This window comes from Oryzias melastigma, linkage group LG16 (assembly GCF_002922805.2).
Source record: "Oryzias melastigma strain HK-1 linkage group LG16, ASM292280v2, whole genome shotgun sequence".
NCBI lineage: Eukaryota > Metazoa > Chordata > Actinopteri > Beloniformes > Adrianichthyidae > Oryzias > Oryzias melastigma.
This window is the reverse complement of record NC_050527.1, coordinates 16,595,217-16,613,142: the sequence shown is the minus strand read 5'-3', so window position 1 is coordinate 16,613,142 and position 17,926 is coordinate 16,595,217. Positions and strand designations below refer to the sequence as shown.

Below are 17,926 nucleotides of genomic sequence, written 5' to 3'. Positions count from 1 at the left end.
TTTTTTTCTCATAAAATTTTGACTTTTTAAAAAATATATAGATTTGTAAGACTTAATTGTAATAAAATGTAAAACTTTTTTTCTTTTAATTTTATGACTTTATTCTCACAACGTTTAGACATCGGTAACACTAATAGATGCTACCAAATAGATGAGGTGCTGCAAAACAACTAATATAATAGTTAATACATTTGTAAGTTTGTAAGGGGTTTTTAAAGGGAGGCTCAAGACCTACCTTTTTAACCTGGCTTTTAGTTGATTTGATATTTTCTTTTATCCTCTATTTTTACTTAATCAATACTTATTTATTTTTACTGAATTATGTCAGTCTATTTTTTATGTATGTGTATATATATATATATATATATATATATATATATATTTTTTTTTTTTTACTTGTCTTTTTATTTATGTTTTTTTTACTTTTATTTTATTTATTTATTCATTTTAATCTATTTTACTCCTTTTACATTTTTAACTCCAGTGTCTTCCTCTGAGGGATCCTCCACATTAGTGATTGACCTTTCTCAGTGAACAGGGTCGCTGCAGTGGGATCTCCCGGGTCTGACTCTTTGCTTGGATCTGGGGGGTCCTGTGGTAGCGTACTCTGTGAACTTGATTGGGGGGGTCACTGGTGTGGACAAGTCCCAAAAATATTGTTTCCTCACTGCAGTACAAAGCCAGATTTCTAGATTTATGCTTTACATCCTTTTAGTATTTATTTAGTATTCATTTATTCATTTATTTATTGATTTATTTTATTTGTTTTTTTCTTTCATGGTGTGGCGATATGTCGATGTGTGTGTGTTTGTGCGTGTGTGTGGAAGGGTGGGGCTTGTGGGCATTATCTTTTGTTTTTAAAATGTTATTTTTATGTAAAGCACTTTGATGGAGATTCATTTTTTTTAAAAGTGCTATACAAGTAAAGTCTGATTTGATTTGATTTAAGCAGTTTATCACTATGGACTTTGTAGACAGTGGTCTCACTTTAGATGTTAAGGAATCTTACTATGTTTATGAACCTTATTTGGCTTGTTGTGCTGATAAATGTCTTACTAAAACCCTATAATCTTATTAGAAAGTGTTATTTCCTTTTTCCCCATAATTTTAAAATTTATTTTGTCTTTTTACCATAATTTTATTCCTTTTACCCATGCAAGTTTAAATCTTTTTCTTATAATCTCACTACATTTTTATAATATTTGTTTAATTATATAAACTTATTCTCAAAAAAATATTTTTTTTCTTGACATTTTATTAGTTAATTTTTACAGAAATTTTGAATTTTCTTACATTTTACAATTTAATTCTTCCTGGCCAACACCAAAAATGAACCATATGAGAATATTTTTTACTACAAATGCTCTTTTTGTAACCTATTTCCTGTCATGAGGCTGTGGTGCAGAGGTCGAGCAATCAGTCTGATCAGAAGACTGCAAGTTCGATGCCCCTTTTGCCACCTATATGTCAAAGTATCTTTAGGCAAAACACTAAACTCCACATTGCTGATGTGGTCTGTATGATGCCTTACATGCACACATCAGTGTTCTTGAATGGATAGGACAGTAAAGTGCTTTGGGCTTTAATGAAGGCAGAAAAGAGATCTCAATGTTTCTCCCACATCCTCATCAGATACAAGTCCAACGAGGAGTACATCTACGTGAGAGGCCGCGGCAGAGGGAAGTACATATGCGGAGAGTGTGGCATTCGCTGCAAGAAGCCGAGCATGCTTAAAAAGCACATCAGAACGCACACTGATGTGCGCCCGTACATTTGCCAACACTGCAATTTTGCCTTCAAAACCAAAGGTAAAATGACAAGTTACCTTCAACGTGGATTTTACCTCCATCCATTTTTTACTTTATCCCCTACATTTTCCATATTATAAGAGTGTTTCTGTTTCTTTCTAGGAAACCTTACCAAACACATGAAGTCGAAGGCTCATGGGAAGAAATGCCAGGCTATGGGAGTCTCTGAGTCATCACTGGACGAGCCAGAGAGCGAGGAAACAGGTACATCGGGGAATGGGGATGCTTCCGACCTATTTTGCTCTGGCTGTGTGGAAGTATTTGTGCACAGCTGGATGAACTTCTGCTTGTGAAGAAGAACTGCTACTCAGCACTGACAGCTTATGCAACACCATGTTCTATTCTCATCCCCACGGCCTTGCATAAGAAATATGAAAAAGTGGGAAATAAATAAATGAAGAATACAGAGCAAAGCCCGTCCTCCTGATGCAGTGGATGGGGCACGGCCACTGTCCTCAAGGATGATCCTCTGGGGTAAGGCAGAGCACAGATGAGCGCTTCCATCTGCCCCCAAATGAAGCCACAGGAGAGTCTCCAAGTCGGCGCGTCACGATTCTCTACCTTGCTGTGCCGGTCTGTGCCGGCTGTCTTTCTTCCTGACGAGCCGCTCTCATTCCAGCCAAGGACGAGCCATTTTACACCATTCACAAGGCTGCAGAGATAGTTTGTGAATAGAGGCACGCTGCTTTTCAATTAAATTCCAGCCCTTTCATTCTGGGTCTATTTATAACGTCTATTTGATGGGAGGAAGATGAGGTGTTCAGTTGCCAACTTTTGTCCTTGTACACGGACAATGTTCTGCTCTGTTTTTTGTGTTTATTTTTACAGATGCAGCACGACTTTCTGTGGAGTTTTTAAAGTTATAAAGTGAATAAGTGAATATTGAACTTTATTCTTTTTTTGTGTATCTGCACAGAAGCAGGAAGTGAGGGTCGTGTCTGTGGCTCGGAGGACCATCAGTTTTCAGATGTGGAGGATTCCGATAATGATGAGGAGGAGGAGGAAGAGGAGGAAGAAGAAGAGGAGTCCGTCTCCCATGAAGATCTGTTATCCTCCTGTTCGTCGGATACCCACCCGTCGTCGGGGGGGCTCTCCAGCTCCAGTCGGCACTCGCAGCGGGGCACTCCTGACCCCGAGCCTAGTCCCAGCCTCGATCTGGAGCCTCCTCCTCGAGGAGTGTGGCCCAGCAGGAGAGCGGCGTCCCCGGGCAGCAGGAGAGTACTATTCTCCCGGCGAGGCTGGAAGGCGTCCACCAGAGCCTTCTCCCCCAGCAGTGAGAGCTGCTCCCCCAGCCGCAGCCTGTCCCCCCGCCTGGATTTGCCCTCGCCGATCCGCAGCCTCTCCCCCAGGGCCGAGCTCTCCACGCCCACCCGACACATCTCACCCTCCCCTGAGAGGGGGCCATCTCCCGTCAGGCCTCTGTCTCCTCTTCGTCCCATTTCGCCAAGTTGCTACCAAGCATCTCGAGTTCGGACCCCTCCCTCGTTGAGATTACAGCACAGAGCCACTGGACTCCTGCCTTGGGAGAGTCCCAGCACAAAAGGAGGCCATGCCAATACGGTCAGTCGTTACTGTCACACACAGAATTCACCCCCCCACTCCTCACTGTCTGTGTCTTCTCAACATCTGTGCTCCACTAAACTGAACTCTTTGCTCCCCCTACAGGAGAAAGGCGGTACAGCAGCAGAAGAAACCAGCTTGTCTTCGTCTGCTTTTCGGTTTTCAACGTGCGAGGTTTATCCCGGCCTCCAAACTGCAGACACCACCTTCAGCCACCTCCCCATGCACTCCCAACAAGCCAAAGTCAACTACCTGATGATACCAATCGGTGGGATCCAAATGGTACAAGCAAGGCCAAGGAGCCACCCCACCACACCGTCATCACCAACATCTCCCCCGCTGGAGGGGCCGTCGATGGCCCGCTTTGAACCATACTGGGGCGGGACCCCCAGGACTCAAGGGCTTAGCACTCCTGGAGACCACTGGTCAGGGCACCAGATGCTGGGAACCGGCCAGCCAGTGCAGCACGGTTTCACTGCAGCAGAAGCATCTTCTAGACCAGATTTGGAGGAGACAGATTTGAAGCAATATGGCAGCTTACAGAGCTCCGTCCAGACCCACAGCTCTGCCACGGAGACCAGCCAAGGCCGCACCACAGACAGTCCATCCAGAGCGCCTCGACTCAGCTTAGCAGCCCCTGTAGCCTCGCGTGCCGTTAGACAGCAGCCTGAGAAGAAGGAGCGACCTTCCAGTGGAGACGGGACGGAGGGAGGATCTAAAGGACACTCGAGTAGAGAAGACCAGAGCACTTAACAGTGTGACACCTTGATGCATCTCGCATCCCACTTAGCTTATTGGTTGCTACACTAGTCTTGTTTTTTTTGTTTTTTATTGCTTTGTTTTTATACAGTTTTCAATACTATTGTTAACTTAAATGTTGGCTCTTTGGCAATATTCAGGTTTGTTATATAATGCACTCTTTTTTGTGTGAAAAAAAGTTTCTGTAAATCTCATATATAAATATAAATATATATATATATATATTTGTGTGTGTATATGTATACACACACTCACGTACCTTCTGTATCTTTACTGGTACTGGTAATCTTAATGTCTGAACATTTGTCAAAGGACTAAAACAATATAAATAAATTTGTAAATGACCAAAACCTAAAAAAAATTCCATTTCTGTTCATCCAGTTTTAAATACAATTGTATTGTTTTTTACTGTTTATGTTTTTAAGGTGTAATGCACAGAAAGACAAAGAAAAGTTGTTGATTTCTTACACATTTTTTATGCCTAAATGAGGGTTAATATTTGGTGTTCTGATTGCTTCCACTCTGAAGACCAATGTTTTTTTTTTTGTTTTTTTTTATTTTATTTTTTCAGGGTTCGCTGAGCGTTGCATTATGGGTATACAGAAAGAGTAACCATGAAAGTCAAAGGAAATGCACTGAAGTTCTATTTTTATTACAAAGAATCTAGCATAGAGTATTTGTCTGTACAGGGAATGTGCTCCTTATTTATTGTTATTTGATGACAATGAAATTTCTTTGAGATTTTTCTTTTTGACTTCTTGTTTTGGGAAGAAAAAAACTTTTCTGTTACATCTATGTGTCTTTTTTATGATGTCCTTGTAACTTGAATTGGTTTAAAAAAGAGAAAAAAAAAGCAAAAATGGAGGAATTGAGTTTGGCTGGTACCAGAGGATCAAGTGCCCTGCAGATTTCACACAGCGAAATTTCTAGTCATTGAAAGAAATAAAAAATAAAAGCATCAGACATCTTTGAGCTTGTACCTTTCTTCTGCTTTTTTGTTGCTGTAATTTTATTAAGAAGATGTGAAAGAGTTTAAACGGATTTAACTTCTTTGTACACCGTAGAGAATCTTTTTTACAGCTTGGTTTTTATCTGTCTTCATAGGTATTTCGATGAATTCAAAGCACAAAAATCTTGTTTGAACTCAAATGTATGATAAACTACAAAAAATAAACCTTAGTAACTTAATATTATTCCAAGTTCATCACATTTGTGTGGAATCAAACTGTCCAATTAGGAAACAACACTGACTGAAGCAGTTTCACGTTTTTATTCAAGTGGAATAGACAACAAGGCGATCAGCAAGACATCTCCAGTAAACGAGTGGTTCTCCAAGTGTTTACCACAAACAACTTCTCCCTCACTACGTTTTCTGGCTGATGTTTTGGTGACTTTTGAATGCCGACAGTGCTGCCTCTCCAGTGGTACCATGACATGGGATCTACAACCCACACAAGTGGACCAGGTAGTGTAACTCATCCAGGACGGCGCATCAATGAAAGCTGTGGCAAGAAGGTTCTCCGTCCGTCAGTGTCCAGAGTATAGAGGTGCTCCCAGGAGACAGGCAAGAGACAACACCAAGGACTTCTACCTCCTCCTCTGTGCAAGGGAAACAGGATTTCCAGAACCCTCCAAAATGACCTCCAGCAGGACACACATATGCGCTTGTCTGCTCATACTGTTAGAAACAGACTCCATGAAGATGGTATGAGGGTCCAACATCCAGAGGTGGGAGTTGTCCTTACAGCCCAACACCATGAAAGACTTTTGGCATTCACTAGAAAACACCAAAATTGGCAAATTCTCCACTGGTGCTCTGTGCTGTTGACACATGAAGGCAGGTACACACTGAGCACATGTGACAGACATGACAGAGTCTAGAGATGCCCAGGAGAACGTTCTGCTCCCTGCAACATTGTCAAACATGACCAGTTTGGCAGGAGGTTGGGGTAACATTTCTACGGAGGGCCGCTGAGCTCTCCATGTCCTCTCCAGAGGTAGCCTGACTGCTATTAGGTACCCAGATGAGATTCTCAGACCCCTTGTGAGACCTTATGCCGGTGCGATTGGCCCTGTGTTCCTCCTAATCCAAAACATTGCTAGACTCAGGACCGGCCCAGGGCATGGGTGACCTAGGGCGCCATCTACTGGAGGGAACGTCAAATTGCAATTATTATTCTGTTTTATTTTTTTTGACACGCCACCTATTTTGTGTAAAATGTTTAAAAAACATAATAATTGAAAGAAACATAAATAAATCAATTAAAAAGTTTGACATAATCAGTAATTTTGCGAGGTGCTGCTCGGATGCTGCTCGGAAGGATGAAAGGCACCAAAACAAGCCCTCAGGGACACCTGTAGAGTCTAAAAAGGAAGGAAGAGGAGGAAAAAACGGACCCAAAGCAGAGGTTTGTCTACTTTATTTACATTCATTTGCTAGGAAATCCCCCCATCACATTTCAGTCAAAAAATACTTTTGTTCTTGGTCAGACAAGAAGAATATAACTAGCGATCTAGGTTTCTTTTTTACCCTCTTTTTAAAGCCTTAACAACGGAAATGTTTAAACATTTAGCAAATCTTAAAACCTTAACACTGGAGATGCCTGTCATTAGAATCTAGGCCTGGAAAGTCACACCAAATATTGGTGTCGTGGTTGCCTTCCATTGCAAAGGTCGGGGATTTGCATCCTGGCCTGAGAGTAGTGTTATCTTATTTTTTTTCTTGTGGTTACTATTTTATCCTTACTAATTAAAGGCAGCCATGGTGTTTCTCTTTTTTTGGGCAGGGGTATGTGTGTGTGTGTGTGTGCATGCGGGGGAGGAACTGCAAAAATCCCCTTTCGCCTAGGGCCCCATGCAGCCCAGAACCGGCCCTGGCTGACCCTCATCTGGCTGGAGTGTGTCAGCAGTTACTGCTAGACGAAGGTAAAGATGAAATGGACCGCCCCACCCGTTCCCCAAACCCAAATCCAATTGAGCACATCTGGAACATCACGTCTCGGTCCATTCACCAACGTCAGGTAGCACCACAGAATGCCCAGGAGTTGGGGGATGTTTTGGTCCAGGTGTGGGAGGAGATCCTCCAGCAGACCTTTAGAAGCAGACCCAGGCGTTGCAGGGAAGTAACACAGGTACATGGAGGCCACGCCCACTACTGAGCTTCATTATGACTTGTTCCAAAGACGTTACATCCAAGTTGGATCAGCCTGTGTCCACTAATTTCCGTCAATATTTTTTATATGGTTGTGTTGTCAGCACATGCAACTATGTAAAGTATAAAGACTTTAAAAAGAACATTTCATCCGTTCTTGTAAGGATGTTTTATAGTGTTTCCTTTCCTTTGCAGAGTTTGTACTTTTGTAAATAAACTGATTTTGAAGTTTGACATTTTTTTTAGGTTTCAGATTAAATATGACAAGAAAATTTTTTAGTGATTCCCCGCTCGACTTATCATACTTAAGTAATTGAAATGCATTGCATTTTTTAATGACCCAAACTGTGGTTTAAACTGGTGATGCCACAGTTCTTGTTTTTAAAACCGGGCCTTGTGTTACAACATTGAACTGAATGGAGGAATTGTGCATTCCTACTGCATACCAGCATGTTTATGCTGAAAGTGTCAAACACATCTGTAAATTGTTTTTATTTTATTTCATTATATGACAGGTTTTTCTTCAATATTTTTTGCTTATTAGCAATTTTAAGAAAGGTTTCTGCAGTATTTTTTGTTGTTTATTAATAAACAAATGAACCAAAACTAACATGTGACCAAAAAAAAAGACAAAATCAAGGTTTGAACTGAATCTAAATGAAAGGCTGATTGGAAATCTGTAGTGTTATTTTATGAAATCCCTCTATTGTCTGACTTTCAGGGCCTTCTGACCTACAGGTTCTAATTCCTGATAGACTGATCTGATTTTTGGGAACAGAGTCCACTGAAAGCTGCAGAGAGGGAGTGGGACAAGTCAAGAACCCCATCTTCTCTGGTTCAGCATCAGAGCTTCTCTGTGGCTTTGCCAGACTCTCACCAAGCCAAAGAAACAAGGTAAGAAACATCAAAACAGCAAAAAGATTCATTCAAATACCTCTAATTTGTTTTAGCCACAGGAGATAGTTTTAGACTTCTAATGCAACGTCATATTAACATTTCCAGCATTTTTTTCTCTGAAAAATAGTGGGATTTTTTTTATATTTGAAATGTAAAAACAAAACAAATTAATAAATATTATCATCATCTTCAATATTTGGGAGAAAAAAAGTTTCAGTTGGACTGATCCAAGAAAAGAGGAAGGGATGAAGTCAATGCTTATTTAAACCTTATCTATAAAACTCTGTTCACGTCTGTCTTTGACAACAGAGCCCTGCATTTCCCCTCTGCTGCCTTTAGATGGCATCATTCGTTGATTTAAATCACCACACAAACTCAGCTAAAAAGAACTAAAATAGGTCATTGAGGGGACAAGCATCCTAGATCTGTAAGATTTTGTTCTATTTCCTTATTGTGCCTGTTGCTGTAAACTCTTCCAAATCTTTGATTGGTCTGAAGTTACTGAGGGAACGAGTCAGAAAGTCGATCAAAGGCTGAGAAATTTGAGCACAAGTAGTTATGACACAGCAGATTCCAGCCTTAAATCTGTAGTTGTCCAATCCGCGCGTGCTAGGAATTACTAATGCAAATGTTCTGATGACACACTCTGGGGTTGGCGTGGAGGAATAACCGTCACAAATAAATGTGCAGCTAACTTTTTCAAAGTATTAAGCACGAAAGAGAAATTTAGTGAAAAAATAAAGAGAAGAGACAACTAAATAAAAATGAAGAAAATTAGCCTAGATTTTTGTGACACAGGTAAATAGTGCCTGTGTGGGGCCTTGCTGTGACTCAAATGCTGCACTGCTTCTTATCCTGTAAAGCACTTGGTGACTGCAATCTGAGAAAAGAACCATAAAAATAGACTATATTAACTTATTTACCAAAGGAAACAGAACAAGTGATGACAGAAGCAGTAGAAATCTCCACCAAACTAAATCATGTATTTATGTTTTTCTTTTTAATCATTCCAGTCAGATTACAAAGATTATATATATATTTATATATTTTTCCCCCTTTTTGAACCAAAAAATTTAGTTTTTATTCTCAATTTAGACTTTTATGTTGATTCTGAACAAACTCACAGGAAAAGGGATCAAAATATCTTATAACTTTTAGCTTTTTTTAGTTACTCAACCTTTTTTTCATTTACAAATAATGTAATTTATAGAGGATTTCCCACTCAGAGCTAAAGCCAGTAGCATTTATGTTAGCACTAAACTGAAGTGTTTTTACCCACAGGTCAGCATGTAGGTCTAAAGCTATTTCATAACTTAGCATTCAAAGATATGTCTGTCAATATAAATAAATATGTCTTAAAGGCACGAGTTTTATTAAAATGATCAAATGTGATACATTTTTCTAATGTTTTGCATTAAGGCTGCATTGGCTTTTGCACTCGTTGTGAAACATAAGTCACACGCCTTTTTTTAAAAGACTCTCCACACAAAGTTATATAGCAGGCAATAAATTCCAGGAAGCTTTGTTGTCTATGTGGGCCAGCTGCTGGTTCCTTCTGTAAATAATTTTTAGAGGTTTTTTTTTTTTTGAGCATAGAAACACACCCTATAGATACACCGGCTTCTAGAAAGATGTGCATTGTGACTCGTCCCCCTCCTCTCACAAGAGCATTGTTCCCATCCTCACTGTGTTTTTGAATCACACAGAACAATATTAACTGACACAACAAATCAATGATTATATAAAGCTTACACAAGTACATTGTTGCAGGTTTTTGGATGGATGCCAAAAGATGGCATAATTGCACAATGTCTTTGAGCTGATGGGATTTTTAAAGGTAGAACATATATGTTTTGCATGATATTTAATCAAAATTTAAACACGTTTACTTTCATTTTTAAATAGAAGCACATTTTTTCTTGTTTTTACTGATCCTTCTATGAACTAACATTGATTCCCGATCTGCTAAAAGGGTGGATCTGTCAGGAAGGAGATGATTTAAACTACAGGTGAAAGAATCTTGTTATGATATCAGAGCATCGCTTGTTTGGAATGAAAAGATGCAGACAGAAGCTGGAAATCCAAATAGGTCAAATAAATGTTTCCGTCAGAAGATCCTGTGGAAGTTTCCCAAATACTGCCAGCATTGGGAGATGTCATCTGCACAGCACATCTGAACGCAGTTTCCTCTGCATTTACATACTTGATGGTTGGCATTTGGCTATCTGGAGGACTCCAGCACGGCTGACCTGCCTTGGCAGGTCATGTGGGTGTGACATGATGACAGGGATTCCTAATGCCTGTGGGCAGGGACCAGCTTCATTATCAGTCCCTGTTGTCATGGATGGACAGATCACTTTAGTCAAAGGTCACAGAATTATAGATTCTATTCAGAAAGTCCCACATTACAGAGAGACCAGGCCTCAGGAGGAGGATGTTCTTCAGACTATTTTTTAACTGATTGTCAAAGACATTTCTAATAGTAAATAGAAAAAAACAATTAAAATGTTGTAGTTTTAATGACAAAAAATTATCATCAAAAACAAAATCAGCAAAAACTTTGCAGGAAAAGAGAAATGAACAGATCTGAAATCTAACTTTCACATAAAAAATAAGTTATACATTCAGTGTGTTAGAATGCTAAACTGCAGTTTTTATTGCCTGTGAGGACAGACAAAAGGTGCAGAAGGATTTTTGGGTTGAGTATTTCTTTACGCATTACCTAATGCAGTGACCTACAGCTGCTAAGTCATGGTTGATGAATTATAATCCAACTTTATTGATTTTTTTCTTTATTTATAACGAACTGATGACACATTTCTCACTGACAAACTTCATTGAAAATACACAGCACGGCCTAAAATGTTGAATTTTTGTTGTTGGATTTTTTGTGTTTGTTTTTTAGCTGATGATGCCAGGCATCTTGACAAAAAAAATCAGAAGAGTTTAATTTAAAGAAGGAGTTAAAGTTTTTCCATTGGCTTCTTTAACTGACGGCAAGTGAAATCTTAAAATAGATTAGAAATGTATTGATCCCAAAGTAAGGAAATGAAACATTTTCAACTCTTCAACTGAACTTCAACAGAAAGTAGATTTTTGGATTTATTTCCAGTTCAATCTGCTTTCCATCTTCACATCTGTGTGAAAATTGTGTTTACATAATCATTTTTTTTTTTGGAGATAAGTGGCCCTTTCACCTTTCCTCCAGTATCCTGAACTTGACTTCTTCAACATCCACAAACCCTGAGATCAGCCCAGGAGCAACTGGAGTGACTCAGCATTTAGTTAAACATTACTGAGGTATATAATCATTCCATACACATGCGGATCACACTTTTATGTGGAAATGATGGAGAATGGGATAAAAAACTCTCACTGAAGTGGGAATAAATAAGTTTTAACATTTAACAAACTCCACGACCGATAGATTCAAAACAACTGAATTATTATAAAAGTATTCAAATCAATGCATTATTTTATTGAAAAGATACAAGAGAATGATTTTATTTTGGAAGTTTTTGTCACTTAATTATGTTAATACATTTTTATCACAAACACATGTTTTTTTTGTCCTTTAACTATGCAGTGCTAAGCAAAAATGTGTAATTTGGTTTAATTCAAGCAATAAAAACTTAAAAAATACAAAAGTAGGGAAAACAAAAAACTATTTATCCATACATAGACACAATTAAATTTTTAGATGTAACTTGATTTTAAAAAATAAAAGCAATTGGGAATAAAAAAAAACACTTTCATGTATAGCCTACATCCACACGTATGTGATGCCACCATGATAACTCTTAATCATGAATCCATTAAAGACCCAATCTAATGAAAATAGTGTTTTTGATGTTGGCAATATTCTCATATATTTACAAAAAAAGTAATCTTAAAATTATATTTCAGAGTATTTCTTCATTCAAAATGTGATAAATCAGAAGCAGACATAAAGATGAAGTTGGAAAAAGCTTGTAGTTGTTATGTTCTGCAATCAGTGGGTCACAACCTCCCTGTTCCTCTTCATTCTGTTGAGAATACACAACTACATTCTTGTGGGTCATTGTTTTCCTTGTCTGGGTCAAAACTGTAGATAGATCCAAATTATTCTTAATGTTTGGCTGGGGTTGTGAGGGGCTAGCATGTAAATAGATGGATGATGGGAAGTGGGGGCCGTCCCGCCTACAACTCAGATTGATTTCAAATGAAGTACTGCCACTCTGCAGAAACTATGACCCAGAAAAAGCACACAGGTTTTTGATTTACCCTAAAAATGGTATAATCAAGATTAAAGGACCAACAATAGATCAAAACATGATTGGATGGAGACTTTGAATGCAAAGTATTAAATATGAACTTAAACTGTAAAACTCAACTTGATCTCAACTTAAATGCAGTATTTGAATAAGTATTGAATTGAACTCATAACTCTGATCTGGACATCAGTAATAATTCTTTTTGTTTATTATCGGCTCAAACTGAGAAATGTGACAATCTGACAGCCTGTTCGGTGTAATCTCTCCCCTCATGTGTTTCCAGCGATCACAGGGATCTTAGATCCTCATTCAGAGGAAAGCGGAGGACAAAGCCCTCATTCAGCAGGTGACATTTATCACTGCCACAGAGAGGCTAAAGAACAGCAGATATTCCTGGAATCTGTCACTGGCTTGAGCAGCGTGGGGTCGCACGCCGTTTCAGGAGGGAGTGGGAGGAGCTTCTGCTGTGACATCACAGAGGAGGAGAGACATAAAGTTCACACACCTTTGGTAGGAAAATCCACAGCAGCAGCAGCAGCAGATTACCACACAGCTCCATCCTCCTCAGGATGTCTACTCACAGCAGCCTTTTTCTCCTCGTCACGCTATGGGCTTCCTTTCAGGATGGTAAGACTTTATGACTTTTATTTCCTTAGAGCCATTCAAAAAAAAATTCTCATCTCTACATCCTGATGCTTCAATATTTGCTAAATGTTAACATCGATTCTTAACTGGAAAGTGTGATGAAAAAGTGATTTTTTAATAAAAAATGAAAGACTTTTGTTTCACACCGTACTGCAACTTTTCCAAAAATAGAAATTTTAAATGTTTTTTTAGTTTAAAAAGTATTTTAATTTCAGCTGTCTATAAATGATGTTTGTCTTTATGGAAATGGGGGGAAAATGAAAGGTACAGATGATGAGACATGGTTTCTACAGGTTTGGGTCTTCCAGTCATGAAGGAGTCAGACGTAGATGTAGGTGATGGAGCCCCAACTCACCATGTGAGGACCAGACGCTGCGCCTGCAGCACCCAGGACGACTACGAGTGCCACTACTTCTGTCACCTGGACATTATCTGGGTCAACACACCCAGGTGAGCAGGACAGGACTCAGATTCCCAAAGAGAAAACTGTTTTTTTTAGTTAAAAATTGAGATTTTTTGTTTAAACTTAGCATGGTAATGGTTAAATAACTCTGCTGTTGCTGCATTATTAAATGTGATATGCAGCGTTCCAAAGAGCAAAGTCTGATCAATGTTTGAATCATGGGTTTCTCTTCACCTCCGCAGTAAGACAACAGTTTACGGCCTGGGTGGTGCTCTGCTGCGGCGACGCCGCTCCACTGGCCGCTGCACCTGTGCCGATGTGAGAGACGAAGCCTGCTCCAACTTCTGCCGTGTCCGGTGAGTTTGGGGCCCAGTTTGATTCCCAAATTCAGCCTTCAGAGCCGAGTGGCTCCGTTTGTGCGATGTCAGTAACCTTTGAGAAGAAAAAAAGGAGTGGCAGGGTGTGAGGGAAAATCAGAAGCTATTATGAGCCTAAATGTGCCTCACAAGCCGTACTTTACTGAGGGTGTGATCATCAACAACAGTCCATCTGTGCCCTGAGGGTGGCGGGCTATTTTGGCGCACTAAGTTTGGATTCGACCTCAGAACTGAGGTGTGTCAGAATCCATTGCAAGAGGAACCATTCCCCAAGAACTTGCATTCTTTAACAATGACAGTCATTTGCTGTGTGTTCACAGAAACCTAAAAAACAAAATCCAGAGATGCAGAGAGGCATGCCTGAACAGATGCAGCTAAAACTTATTCTGAATGACGACTTTGTTGTGACATAAAATATTTAGAGAGCCTATAAAGATAAGATTTTAAGCTTACAGATATAGATAGCATGTGATTCTTTCATGCAGATTTAATAAAACAAAGTAATAAACTGCAAAATGTTCAGTTAACTATGTTTATGGGTCATTTTTTTAGCTAACTGTTTTGTGTTCCTGTCTGCAGCCCAGACATCAAATCTGTGAAGCGCTCCCACCTGGACATCCTCAGTATCCTCAGGTAAGTTTACCGAAAAGAGAGAAAAAAAACATTTTTATTCCACTATGAAGTTACTGAATGACCTTCTGTCTTGCAGATCTGCTGCTGTTAAGTCAAACAGAGCTGGAGTTGCTCCCGGGTCAGACGGAGAGCAGCTCTCTGAGAGCGAGATCGCTTGACCTCGACTGCAGGAACAGGGAGAGTGAAAAAAGGGAAAGAGGGCAGCAAAATGAGCACCTGAACAAATGACACTCCTATGAAAGAGAGGAGGGAACGAAGCAGGTAGCTGATCCAGAGGGCCAAGAGAGCCAAATAGCGTCCGTTTTTAGTCAGAAACAGAGGGTGGAACGCACGACGAAGGTCTGTAGGCAGACAGATCTGGAGGATCAGATCTGACAAACGAGGATGTTTGACTGCTGGAGCTGAAGTGTCTGTCTCTGTGTGCCGTCCAGGCAAGACAGAGATTGTGTAAATATAAGTGCAGGAAGTCAAAGCACGAACTGTGTTTTTGCTCAGTTAATGTTTGTTTGTTGTGCAAATTATAACATATTTAATATTAACCTAATAATATAATAGGGGAAGGTGGTTAAAAGTCCAGTTTAATGAATGTTTTATTTTAAATATTGCATTTACATGTATCTATATGTACACATGTATGGTATATTCTTATATTTTTGTTAATTTTCTTTCTTTTTTCTTAAATTAGTTCGATATATCTGTGATTTTTGTAAGTATTGTCAACAATTAATGCTTGAAATAAACTAATAAATCAAATAAAATGATTAAATTTGATTATGTTTAATGTGTAAAATTGAAAGTAGAAATAAAACACTATCCGACCCATGTTTTTTTTTGTCTTTTAAGCTCTTAAACCTTCAGTTTGTACTAGTTTGTGATTCCAGGAAACAGTAATCATATGAAGCAGTGTGTGTGATTCAATTGTGTGAGCAGCGAGCGCATTTCTGAGTTCAAAAGGAGGCCTAGCATGGATGAATGGTTCAGGAATTCATGGCTTGGCATCAAAAATAAATGCACCTGCAACTCGAAGGCAGCTCGGCCAGTATTATGCTAAGGATCTGTGGGAAGAATTCAGTGGTTTTATGAGTCAGGAGCTGCAAAAAGAGGCACAAAACAGCCTGTCGCCCCATGTTTCTCTGAGTGCTCGCGCTACACAGAGCCCACCGTCCAGGCACACCTGCGAGGGCGAGAGCTGAGAGGAACAGCTGGGGGAGGATTTATTTGTTGTTTGATGACTTAATCTGCGGCGAACTGAAGCGCTTTTACTGTCACATCCAGAAGCACAGACAAGTAAATGTCAAAGAAGAGTAGCGTGACTCCAAGTTAAGGTTTACCTGCTTGACTGCATTTCATTTTTATTGATCTTAGTTGGACTTTTTTTTAATGTTAAAGAAAAGCCCTTAAGCTGTGAAATTCCCCTCAGAAACAGATGTTCACAGTTAAAAGCGGAAATCTTGAGCACCATGAAACACTACAATAAGCTTGAAAACACTTATTAGATAATTTTCTCTAAAAGGAAAACTGCACAAATCCTTCTTTAAAACCCATCACACTAAAGCAGGGATTTCAAACTAGCAGCACGCGAAGCCACCAAATCCATATACTGTGGGCCCCACCTTAATGTAATATGTCTAATAAGCAATATCTTCTGTATGTCAACGCTTCATTAATGATTGCTTTGTGATGTTTCAGCTTTATGCTTAAAACTTTGCATTTGCTATTGTCGCTGGATCTGGTAGTCAGAAAAGTTCTTAGCAACAGTTGCTACCATCGTTCGCTCCTGTCGTTACACCGGACATGCAGAAGTAGTGCATAGACATGAACAAATGTTCAATAAACTTGTTCAGTAGACATAGTCAATGGACCAAAGATAGTGGACGCAAAAACATATTTTTGGCACAAATAGAGCCTCATACAGCCCAGCCTCAGCCAGATTCTGCCCCGAGTGGCCCCAAGGTAAACTGAGTTTGAGAACCCTGCACTAAGCATCAAGGTATATGGCTAGTTGATCTTCAAACTTTTACAATTTGTGCTGGAAAATCAACTAGGAGGTGTTTGAATGACACATCTTCTGGAATCATAATTGTGACTGTCTGTGGTCAGTTATGACATTACTAATAAAGTCATGTTTTAGCTTCATCTGTTGTTTTGTAGGCTGATGTGATTTGTTGGTATTTTGTTCATGTTTCAGCTCAATACTAAAAGACTAAATTAAACTCAAAGTATTTGTCTGAAGGCTGTTGGACCTGTTCGTGTCTCCACGGTAGTCACATTTTCTGTTCTTCCCAATAAATGATCAATAAAAATGACTCATGGCACTCTTAGATGATCAAAAGTGTAAAACAGAAAAAGAAGTAGTTTTGTGAAACATATGAACTTCTAGAAGTGACAAACCTCTGTCCATGGTGCTGGAGCAGCAGATGTCAATGTCTTATAACATAGTATGACTTCTAGTGTGGATGGATAAAGTTTGCCCGTTTCTGAATTAGCTGTTGAAATCATGCTGACAGAGAAATTCAAACGTATAATTTTAATTATTAAACACATTAATAAACACATCTGGGTATTTTTTCCCGAATTATCTGGGTCAGTAAATAAATAGAAAAATGCTAACAACTCTTGATAAACAAAAGTAATAAGAAAGCATCATGTGATGCATTTCTGTAGAGACACTTAAACTGACAAGCATGAATAAATTCAGAAAATATGCACATGCTAAACAAGTTACAAGTTAATGTTTTTTTTTTTAGGTTTGAACATGGAAAAGAAAATTGTTTTTTATTTTAAAAATATATTTAGAAATTGGAAAACAAATCCCCGACTGAATGAGAAATGCTGATTTGGTGCAGTTAGGTTAATGAACACATCTTGACGTCTTGTCTCTAAGAACATTTAACCTCTTGAGACCTGATGTCAGCGTGCATGGACATCAAATTTGGGGTTATATTACCACCAGAGTAGTTAATTTTGCTTAAGTATAACCCTGTGACTACATGTTTGAGGGTTACCTCAAATTTTTGCTCAGGTCTAAAGAGGTTAAGGCAGGGGTCGGCAACCTTTAACAGTAAAAGAGCCATTTGGGCTCGTTTTCTACTGATCAAAACCTAGTGGGAGCCGTATCTTTACCTTTTACCTTTACTAGAGGCCAAATTAGAAAAAAATCTAGCTAGTTACTTAATTGCTAGCTGAACTCCGAATTAGCATTAAATTCCTTAGTAAATTAAATCAGCCAAAAATGTTAGCATGTTGCTAAAAGAGAAGCTAAACTCTAAATTAGCCTAAAAACCAAAGTAGATAGCAAATTAGCCAAAAATGTTAGCATATATTGCTAAAATATTAACAAAATTCCAAATTAGCATAAAAAAGCTAGCTTGTTGCTTAATTACTAGCTGAGCTCCAAAATTGCCTACAATTCCTTAGTAAATTAAATTAGACACAAATGT

The 17,926-nt window shown here is 39.0% G+C and overlaps 2 protein-coding genes across 3 annotated transcripts in view; both read left to right on the top strand.

Annotated features, from left to right (window-relative positions):
* LOC112143399 (transcription factor HIVEP3) overlaps positions 1-5,315 on the top strand; it is a 51,257-nt gene extending 45,942 nt beyond the window's left edge. For both annotated transcript variants that reach the window (XM_024267332.2, XM_024267333.2), the window contains 4 exons: positions 1,633-1,808; positions 1,911-2,012; positions 2,725-3,368; positions 3,474-5,315. In XM_024267332.2, coding sequence (XP_024123100.1) covers positions 1,633-1,808; positions 1,911-2,012; positions 2,725-3,368; positions 3,474-4,121 — 1,570 coding nt within the window. In that variant the 3' untranslated portion in view covers positions 4,122-5,315. The remainder of the gene's footprint in view (positions 1-1,632; positions 1,809-1,910; positions 2,013-2,724; positions 3,369-3,473) is intronic.
* A 7,534-nt stretch (positions 5,316-12,849) lies between these two features.
* LOC112143375 (endothelin-2) lies at positions 12,850-15,263 on the top strand. Its single transcript, XM_024267303.2, has 5 exons — positions 12,850-13,055; positions 13,367-13,523; positions 13,719-13,832; positions 14,433-14,486; positions 14,563-15,263. Exons 1-5 carry the CDS (start codon positions 12,998-13,000, stop codon positions 14,642-14,644), a joined length of 465 nt encoding a protein of 154 aa, XP_024123071.1. The 5' UTR covers positions 12,850-12,997; the 3' UTR covers positions 14,645-15,263.
* The last annotated feature ends 2,663 nt before the right edge of the window (positions 15,264-17,926 follow it).

Coding starts and splice junctions, on each gene's coding strand:
- LOC112143375 (XM_024267303.2), top strand. CDS start 12,998: ATGTCTACTCACAGCAGCCTTTTTCTCCTCGTCACGCTATGGGCTTCC. Junction 13,056..13,366: donor ATGGGCTTCCTTTCAGGATG/GTAAGACTTTAT, acceptor TGGTTTCTACAG/GTTTGGGTCTTCCAGTCATG. Junction 13,524..13,718: donor ATCTGGGTCAACACACCCAG/GTGAGCAGGACA, acceptor TCACCTCCGCAG/TAAGACAACAGTTTACGGCC.